Genomic DNA, 10,749 nt, shown 5'->3' with positions numbered 1-10,749 from the left:
AGTCTACTAAGTCGGACTTGTACCGTCATTTTTTAATGCACAGGGTTATGGCTACATGTTTTCTGCCGACAATGGCGACCAAGAACTGTTTACTCCACCATTTTACTTCAGGAAAGCCAGGGACCAAGACAGGCCATTGTGAGAAGCACGTCACACGTCATTTTTATTGCGATAGCAATTATATGGACACTCTAGGCAGATTTTTGCCGTCGCCGTCATGTCCCGGATGTGTATATGTATGTATATCTATAAAAAAGACAAAGAAAAATAAAGCAGAAGAAAAAATTTCTGAAGTACCTGACCGGGGAATCGAACTAGCGACCCCTCGTTCCCCAGCGCGCTGCGTTAGACAACTCAACCACACGCCATGTATGCGCCGGGCGAAAGAACGGTGAGCCATTTACCGCTGGTGGTATGCAGATCTCGGAGGAGCTTGGGCGTGTTTTCTATCACGCAACGCTCCTACCTTTTCTTCAATTTGAAAACTGCCCTTGAGACGCGCATGACAAAGTGTCCCCTTTCTGTACCCACTCATGATGTGGAACGAAAAAAAAAAATCACTGGGCACACCTTGTGCAAGACGCCACCGCGTAGAAGGATACGCAGATGGGTCACTCCACGCGCCGCTGTTTAAAAGAAAAAAATATCTAAAAGTGTCTCATTCTACATTGTCGACACACAGCCTTGGCCAATCCCCCAGAGTGGGTATGTGCCATAGTTTTGAGGAAACAAACAAACAAACCAACATTGTCGACACTTGCAGCGCGTTGCTCAAGCACAAAGACGTTACAACTGTGACAGTTGTTCACGCTTGTCCTGTGTATACCTGTGCATTCATTTCGGGCGTCCTTTATGCTTCAACGGCGCGCTGCAAGTATCGAGCTGCTTGTCGTTCTTTGTATGACATTCGAATTTCTTGCTATCGTAATCATTGCTTCGCCCTTGCAGCGAAACTGTGACTTTTTTTTCATCCATTATGAAGCATGTTATCCCTTGGACTCTACCAATGGGGGGAAACCTGCGCCCCTAATGGGGGACCCTGTGCCCACCTATGAAGATTTTTGAGTGGATATGCACTTCGTTGTGCTTTAAGACATGTCTTGTTACCGCTTCTGCCTGTGGCTCACAGACAGTGTTGGCGGTAATGCGTTACAAGTAACAGCGTTACCAGTAACACGTTGCTTTTTCAGTAACTTAGTAACATACCTTTTACAGTTTGGGAATTGTAGCGCGTAACATACTTACATTAACATTTTCCGGTAACGTGAGGTGTCACGTTACTTGTTATTTTTTATTCTAATTATCCCGGGAGTTTTATACAAACTTTGTCTCGTGGGAGCCACTTCTCCAGAGCACGCGCCGACGTTACTTAGTCACCGGCGGACTGCTGTCGGTCTGCCAGGCGTGGACAAAGAGATCCCATGTGGGGTACTTTGTTGTGCGGGGCAAATTGCAGTGGGGAGCAAATTGCCAAATTTCTTAGGTTAATTTTGCTGGTTTTGGCTACCTTGCTATCGAGGGTCAGGTTGTCATGGATTGTCGATGAAGCGAAGCAGAGTGCGGTCCTCGAAACCATCAATAGCGAACTGCCATGATTTGCTTGACTTGCAGACATCATGACTAGTCTGAGCTCCATCAAAACAAAAGACTTCTCCGGAAATGCCTTCTCGACATCATCGCCAACTGAAGATGAGTGACTGTCTCGGTACCTTTGGTGCCGCATGACATCGCGCTGTGCGGGCTCAAGTAAAACTTTCCGCGAGTTCACCAGCTCTTCTTGAAAGTCAATATAAGAATAACATATAGCGCATCCTTCGGGCACCTATTTAGCGTAGGTGCGAACGTGTTCATTAAGAAGCAAGGCTAACCGTCCGATGACAGCTTTGAAATGCAGATGTTGCTCACGTTCAGCAAGTTGTAACATTAGGAAGTTGTACGTGCAGTACTCTTGCACTGTTTATAAACTTCGTTTTCACAGTTAGTGTTGCTTCTTCCTATCTGCAACTGTGACTATGTTTCTGGTTATTAATTCCTGAGCGAGCTAGGCTGACTTTGAACACTTCAACGTACACACTCGGAATTTTTTAGGGTTATTATGCAGGTTAAACAAATAAAATTCTTTATGTGTGCAAATACTTTTTCCCGGAATTACACCATTTAGGCATATCCTTAATGCTACAAAATCTGCGCATTTATTCTGTTAGTAGAAAGATGCCGTCGTTTTACTGGAAGTTTGCAAAAAGTTCAGAGAGGATTTCTTTTCTGAGAGCGTTGATGATGAAATCGATAATTTTGTGTTAAATTTCATGTTGAGAAAAATGACTTTAGAGTTACAAGTCATCGCATGTAACTGTACAGGCTAGGGGTGTGCGAATATCAAATCTTTCGAATACGAATCGAATACGAATATCCACCTTCGAATATCGAATCGAATATCGAATATCAAAGGAAAAATGCCTCCACAGTAACAATATTTTATTTAACATGTAGCTATTTGAAAAAAAAAAACATTAACAGCCTGACTGGCAACATAACATACACTGCTATCTCCAGAACACAATGTCCAGGCTAGCACAATGCACATCACAACACAAGCAAATATCACGGCACAATGAAAGTAATGACTAGATGTTATCATGAAGAAATATGAGTTGCTCCACATGATCAGGCAGCAGGCACTCCCTTCTAACTGAGACAACCCCCCCCCCCCCGGCCACTGAAAAGGCACGCTCGCTTGGAACAGAAGTGGCTGGTATAGGGAGGTACATGGGGCAAAGCTTTGCCAGACTGGGGTATCTGAAGGTGCCTACAGTCTGCCACCAGTCACATAGGTCACTGTCTTTCTTCAGAAGTGGTCCCGCATAGTGAACGAGTGGTAGTGCGGCACGTTACGCCCGCATAATATTGAAAATGTACGGTTACATGATCGCCAACAGCGCTGCACGTCGGAGATGCACCAGCAAATCATATGCATTGGGGCACTCGTCGCAGGCAGAGATTGTGCCTCCGTGTACTTACGATGTTTATCGCTCCTTTCGGCAACGTTTTTAGCTATACAAATGCAGCAGAAATGTGGTAGACGAGTTATTTTATACATGATAATCGAATTGCATGTTCCAATTTCTTGGATATTCGAAGTTATCGAATATTCGAAACTTTTTGAATACATGATTTTCGAATCGAATACGAATATTTCGAATGTAATATTCGACGAATATTCGAAACTTTCGAATATTCGCACACCCCTAGCACAGGCAATATAAGCCACTGTACTACTGCAAAGGTACAGTATGTATACATTTGCGCAAATTATTCTCTCTGAATGAGTACCTTCAGATAAAATTGTTTGCACTAGAACTTTTATGTGAAATATAAATATGAGCTTTATAAAGTTGTTATTGTGGGTTCCTGCAGCAAAGGTGCAATGAATAAAATTTCCGACCATGGATCGAGTAATGGCAGAAGTAACCTGCATTACTTTTTTTTGGTAACGGTAAGGTGTTATCTTCTTTTATGGGTAACGTAGGGTGGTAATGTGTTCCTTTATACTTAGTGTAACAAGTAACGTATTTAGTTGTTTCGGTAACGCATACAACACTGCTCACAGATTATCACGATCTTGGTGCAAGAGGTGTAACCAAACATAGGAGCAGACTGAAAGGTGTTAATGCTTCCGATGCTCCTTGCACAGAAAAGTGACAGCAATCGCTATTGTGGCAACTTCTTGCATTAAAATTGTGATAATGTGGAAGCATCTGGCAGAAGCAATAACCCGGCATCCCTGCGAGCGCCGTGCATTTACCCACACAAGGCTCTAGACAGCAGGTGGCTCAGCAGTAGATGGCGCAGATGGCCATTTTCGCATGCGCTCATGTGGTCTGTATTATTGCGTGGTTGACTGTACATCTGCTCCTCAGTAAGCTTAAGTCCAGCTTGACACTGCAGTAAACTAATGGAAGCAAGCCATGTCTTATTTTACACAACACTACCACATCATTGTACAACAACGAAGTGGTAATGTTACAGAAAAGATGCCTGGGACACTTGTGTTTAGACAAAACGGCTCAACATATATATTTTCCATATAACCTATAGTAATCGAGTATAGTAAATACTGTGCGCCTATGACAGCTTGAAATGCACTGTGACATTCTCACTAAATTGCTTTGTACATAGAAGCTCTTGCTCGAAAAACTATCAAAAAAAGTAGGACGCGCTGACACGGACACAAGCGAAGGGAAACGAGCCACAAACAGTTTGTGTTTGCGTCAGCACGCCTGTGTTGAGTACCCTATGTAGCGCAACGTTAATTTTGTCGCTATAAAATTATACCAAAAAAAGAAAAACAAAAAAGATGTCGCTATACGCTTCAACGGCTGTCGTTGCGACCCTCCAAAAAGCTTTTCAAGTCTTGCAGCGCTTTCTTGTGAAGTTGGTCCATGTCTTGCGTTCCGTCCAGGTAAATGACATCAGTCTGGGTGTCCTTGATCTCCTGCAAGTTCTTGAAGTACATGGGCCACACAACCTTGTCGAAGTACCCGGGCACGTCAGCTGGGTCGTAGGTGCGAGTCAAACGCCTAGCGTAGCACTCGTCTCGTGTAAGCGTAAAGAAGTAGCGTTTGTCGAATAGCTTGTTTAGCCTCGGATTATTGAATATGATGTGGCCGTCAATTATGATCAGTTTGAGACCCGCCGGCTGACTCGACGTGCAAGCCACGACGGCGTCCAGAAGTTTGTCCCAGTCGACGCTCGACTGCGCCTCCCAGTTGGCGTGGTTCAGTTCGGGGATCATTTCGTGTTTTGGGTCGAACTCCAAACGGAAGAAGTCGTCCTGATGCAACACCACGCAACCTTCGAAGGCATTTCGAAGGTAGTTTACGAGCGAAGTCTTGCCGCCGTTCGTGACGCCGGAAACTCCGACGAATATCCAGTTGTTCAGCATGACGACGTTGCAACTTCAGATCTATGTATCGCACAGTTTACGCGATGTAGAAGAGCCACGCGCTTCACAAAAAACTTGCCCGCATCGCGTAACAGGTGCTACGGCTAAATGTCCAAGCGCTCTCACGTTAGCTGTTCACAACTGCATTCGCAGACTTTCGAAATCGCTCCAAACTACAAGGTCGTATGTGACTACCTTTATCGCGGACCGACTGAGCGACACGCTCTATGCAGCTGCGATTGCAACGTTGATTGCAGCCAAGGAGGTTTAACTTCTTGATTGCAGCAGACATGGAGGAAGGTGGCAGCAGACGACTATGAGGGATACCATTTCGACGGCAGACGTGCAAATAGGAAATACAAGAAATGCGTGAGAAATGCGCTAAAAAAAATGACCTTTTTTTTTACTGCGTACAGCAGCAAAAACAAAAAAAGCACTCATTTGAAAATTTGTTGCAAACTCTGAATGACATATTGCTGGCTGCTGAGCTTGAAGTGATACCCGAATCGAAAAAAAAACCAATCTCGAAGGCTATGCTTTAGCGGCTACAAAACGTCATAAACGCCATACTTACCTTTGCCCCCCCCCCCCCGCTTTTTTTTTCTTCCAATTCTCGGGTGTATCTCGGGTTACAATATAAATTTAGCCGAGCTTCAGCAAAGCAATAGTAACAGTTTTTTTTTAAATATATTATTGAGTAGAACGACAGATGAACAAATTGTGTGTTTTCAAGAATTTAGCTCGGTCACGTAGCCTCCGAGATTTGCAAAAATCTCGAGGCTGGACATGGGAATCAGAGGCCAAAAAAAAATCTTCTAAACACGGCCTTTGTGATAAGGCACCATACTCGAAGTCCGATAATAATTTTTAATGAATCTGACACTAAGCTACAACAACGAAACGCTGCAACCACCCCAGTGACCACAATCTCGGAGGCCATCCAATAACATCTCGTTAAAAGACAAAAAAAAAAATGATTGGGGAGGGGCGAAGCATGTAGGGATTCTAGAAAGGGTGTGTCAGCTCCACCAACGTGAAACCTGTAGAAGGGCGAAGCATGCAGTGTGCGCCGGTGTTTCCCACAGCAAAATCACTGCTAATGGACAATGAGAGGCAGAAGAAAGATTAGACACAGAGACCTGCAGTCCGCTTTTAGTTAAAGGACCCCTGACAGCGAAATTTTTGTTGGTGACTTTTTTGCTGTAATTTGTAGCTTTGTGTCTGGTAATCTCTAAATTAAATCGTAAATGCTCTAGCGTATCGTACAACTAATTCTAGCGTAGTTAATTGTGACCATTTTAGCATCACTTCAAAACGCCCGCCTAAAAACCACAAGAAACCGGCGCCCCATGCGGGGGAGCGTCAAAGACCACGTGCACTCAAGCTGTGGTGACGTTGACAGCGCGGTTTTCAAATCGGGGCCCCGCGCGCGGTAGAGATTGAAAGTATGTGGGTGCCTCGGTATGGGTTAAACCTGAAGCGCGTGTCCCCTCACGAAAACTACCTCGAGAGCAGCCCGACAACAGAGCCAGAGGGGTGGCCAGTCGTCGTATTGTGCACGTGCGCCCCGCAAACCTTCTGTGACGTCCACAATACTTGCTTTACTCGTGGAACGTCACACGGGGCCTCTATCTACGTCATACCAGGATGTCGCAAGGTGCAGCCAACTCAAGTGAGCACTCACGCTTACTTTAAAACCAAATTAAGATATCTTAAAGGCAACGTTCGTCACTAATAATCGGTCAGATGTGCCCCCGTATACAGGAAAGTCAAACAACACAAAGATCTCGAGGTTTCAATTTTGGTGTCAGGGGTCCTTTAACGTTCACGCTGCGGATCTTTATTTTTCAACTACGCACAAGAGAAATCTCCCACCGGCACTACATTGCAGGTCAAGATCCAGTGCCTATATATACGGGGTGGTCGGTGAACTGTTGTGCAGCGCGAGTAGTCGGTCTTTTCAATCAAGAAACTTGTTAGCTGTATCTGCCTGCGTCGGCGTTGTCTCTCGCGGGCGAGGGCGCGTTCTCGTTCCTCGCAAGCTGGTAGTTCAGCGTTCATCGCAGAGAGCGTTTCCATGGTCAGCGCACGCCGTTCGCTCTCTCTCGCCACACGGCGAGTGCTGAGGCGGTGGCGCCCTCTCTTGCGCTCAAGCAAATGGACAGCAGACGACGATGCACGCCGAGACCCTAAGCTGCTTCGCCCCTAAAAGCGCAACAGTACAACTACTCTATGGCAAGTGCTTCGTGTTACTTCGCAAACTGCAGAATTCATAACAAGCTCAGAATCAAGACAAAAGCCGCTAACGAGAACAGTCGCAATCATCGACAAAGCGCGGGCAGGGGGAGGGGGGGAATTCAGGAATTTCACTCCCTCACCCTCGATATGCTTACATTTTGTACAGCTTCCTCAGACCTGAGAACAATGTATGAGAGAAAAATGTTATTTCCTCCACGTTGGTTTCTATTTTCGTCTTCATAACGTGAAACCTGCTATTTAATTTATAGCAATTTGGTAAGCAAAAGCTATCTGAAATTATTTGGTACAGCAAGAGGTGTCTGAAATTACGTGTCCCCATATAGGGACATTTGGGCTCCTATGCTGTAGGGTGTCTCTTGGAGAATACAGATTTAAAAAGAAATGCTATGACAGCAAGGCGTTATGTCGCCTTCACAAGTGAACTTTACGCAAGGCAGAAATTGCCGCTGCTAGAGTTACATATTTAAATGACTAATTAAAAAAAGCTGGTCTAAATATTTTTATTTATTTATTTATTTATTTATTTATTTATTTATTTATTTATTTATTTATTTATTTATTTATTTATTTATTTATTTATGTCATCATACTGCGGGCCGAGTGCCGGCCCAAAGAAGGAGGGGTATACATATACGCCGACATGAACATGAACAAGCGTATCTAGAATTTACACATTCATAAAAAAGGTTTAGTAGACAAACGAACCATTGCATGTACAAGCGGCACTACAAACAGGACGCAAATGTTAAAGCGCATAAAACAACCAACACATCAGACATCAAAAATGCACTGGTATCATATATTCACTGACAAATATTTCTCTATACAATGATGAAAATCGTGTGCTTGTACGACAAACTCTGGCAGCTTATTCCATTCCGATATCGATCTCGGAAAAAAAAAACTATTATAGAAAGCAACAGTACGAGCAAATATAGGCTTCAAAGCACGGGTGGATGTGTGACGCGTTCTTCTTGACGTCAAATGCCCTAGAAATGACGGTGGCGTTATAGTGATCCTTTTGCACAGAATGCTATGCAGGAAAATTAAACGGGCTATCTTTCTACGTGTTTCCAGGGGCGCAATCTGATTATTCTGCATTAGCTCTGTGATAGCCTCGTGTCTCTTATAAAGCGAACTGATTTCCTTTGAATGCTCTCGAGCTGGTGAATGTCTTTTTTTTTTGTATACGGGTCCCAAAGCGCACACGCGTATAATAGTTTTGGCCTTACTAATGCTAAATACGCCAAAAGCTTGATATTAGAAGGCGTGTCCTTAATTTTACGTCTAAGAACACATAGTTTACGAAACGCCGAGGAGCTAATATCTGTTATATGAGCCGTCCACGTTAAATCGTTGGTCAGTGTGACGCCTAAGTACCGGTATTGCGTAACCTGCGGAATCACTGACTGTTTAAGGCTGTACTCGAAAACGCTCGGTTTCTGTTTTCGCGAGATCCGGAGTAGCACTGACTTTGAAGCATTTAATTGCATTTTAGAGTCCTCACACCACTGATCTATTTTCAACAGTGATTCCTGGACAACTTGGTGATCGCTAATTGAATTTACTTTTTTGAATATAATGCAGTCATCTGCAAATAACCTTATGTTAACTGATTCCGGTAATATTTCTGTTATGTCGTTTATGAAAATAAGTAATAGCAACGGACCGAGCACACTGCATGCCCTGTGGTACTGCAGACAGAACTGCCAACGTATACGTGATAAACAGCCATTTATGTCTACAAATTGTGATCTTTTTAGCAGATATGCAGTAATCCAATTAACAAGGTACTGTGGAAGCCCAATAACACTTAGTTTGTGAAGCAACTGCACATGTGAAACTTTATCAAATGCCTTACAGAAATCTAGTAGGAGCACATCTACCTGTCCAGATCTGTCTAGTATTGCTGCGAATTCATGGACTGTAGTTACGAGCTGAGTGACAGTCGACATTCCTCGCCTAAAACCGTGTTGATGCTGAGACAGAATGTTATTCATTGTTAAAAAATCAAGAATTTCACCGGCTACAATGTGCTCAAGAAACTTGCATGATGTACATGTGATAGACACTGGTCGATAGTTCTCTACAATGCATTTGTCACATTTTTTGTGTATAGGCACTACTCTGGCATTGTGCCAATCCTCTGGTACATCCCCGGACTTTAATGACACTTGGAATATTCTCGTCATGTATTCTGCTATTTGATCAGCATAACGGTTTAGAAATACATTAGAAAGACCATCTGGTCCAGCACTTTTTCTAATTTTTAGATTACGGAGCATTTTGAGAACACCCTCCACCGACACCATGGGAACATCTCCGATAGAAGGATTGGGCACAGATGCTGTAGCACCACTATCGTTATCACATACGCTCTGAAAATAGTCATTAAAGCATTTGGCTATTGCTGCTTCATCCGTCACTAGTTCTCCATCAAGTTTCACTTCTTTTATGCAATCTTTACGGTTGGAAAGAAATCGCCAGAACTTCTGTGGGTCGCTCTTAATGTACTCTTGGGAGTGTGGTCCTGAAATACTTTCCCTTTGCTAGACCAATCTTAGCGGTTAAGGATTGTTTAAGCTCTCGAAAAGTTTGTGTTCCGGTCTTATGCTGCTTACCAAGTCTTTTTAATTTTCGTTTGATCTGAATAATCTCGCGGCTGATCCAAGGGTTTCGACGCCCTTTTTTGACTCTTTTTATGGATACAAAGTGTTCCGTGCAATGATTTATAACTTCCTTAAACCTCTTCCACAAAAAATGAACATCTTCAAAGTCGTGGTATACTAATTTTCTTTCCAAATAATCAATAATACTTTCATCATCAGCACGTACATAGTCACGTATGTGCGCTAATGAGGTAATTCTAGCACTAGCAGCATGTGGAGTACTCCAGGAAAATAACAGTAACCTATGGTCTGAAATGCCGGGCTCCATGGTAAGAAACAGGTATGCCATAAATTAACACTCCTTACAGCTTTAATTACAACAAAGAGTTAATTATCCAGTTCTATTTAGTCTTTTCAGTGTAACTTTAGCAGCGGCAAGGTATTTCCGCCTTTACTTAGAGTTCGTATGCGAAGACGACAAATGCCTTACTGTTATGGCATTTTTACAAAAAAATGTGCATTTTCCAAGAAAACGCCCTGTATGTATACAGGGTGTTCCAGCTAACTTGAGCCTAGTATTTAAAAAGAATGAACTACGCGTGTCCAATTGACCCAGTATTTTTCTGAGCTGTATGCAGCACGTCAGGATATTTTTCCCAATCCGCCAAGCTGGGTAATTAGCAAACATTGCTTATTAACTTTTTAATTAGTAACTCTAGCGAAAACCCTTCGATACAAAAGGTGTGGCGCTTGTTCTGAACCATCGGAAAATTTCATCCATGCTAACTGCCAATCTGATAAACTGGGTAATTAACAATGATTGCTTAATTAACATTTAAAATAGTAACTCCAACGAAAAATATTCAGTAGAAAAGTTGTAACGTTTGTTCAGCAACGTCGGATTGTTTCATCTGTGCTAAGATGACTGCCCTGTTTAAT

At 43.2% G+C, this 10,749-nt stretch overlaps 1 protein-coding gene across 1 annotated transcript; it reads right to left on the bottom strand.

The window, feature by feature from the left end:
• Nucleotides 1-2,497: 2,497 nt before the first annotated feature.
• Nucleotides 2,498-5,208, bottom strand: LOC119374848 (nicotinamide riboside kinase 1). The gene has a single exon (XM_037645051.2). The coding sequence runs from the start codon at nucleotides 4,940-4,942 to the stop codon at nucleotides 4,370-4,372; it is 573 nt and encodes a 190-aa protein (XP_037500979.1). The 5' UTR covers nucleotides 4,943-5,208; the 3' UTR covers nucleotides 2,498-4,369.
• Between the last annotated feature and the right edge of the window lie 5,541 nt (nucleotides 5,209-10,749).

This window comes from Rhipicephalus sanguineus, chromosome 11 (genome assembly GCF_013339695.2).
Source record: "Rhipicephalus sanguineus isolate Rsan-2018 chromosome 11, BIME_Rsan_1.4, whole genome shotgun sequence".
NCBI classification, from domain to species: domain Eukaryota; kingdom Metazoa; phylum Arthropoda; class Arachnida; order Ixodida; family Ixodidae; genus Rhipicephalus; species Rhipicephalus sanguineus.
Note: the sequence above shows the minus strand (reverse complement) of the source record. Positions and strands in the feature narration are given on the sequence as shown.

Excerpts from the sequence above, each read along its gene's own strand:
- LOC119374848 (XM_037645051.2), bottom strand. The coding sequence starts at position 4,942 with ATGCTGAACAACTGGATATTCGTCGGAGTTTCCGGCGTCACGAACGGC.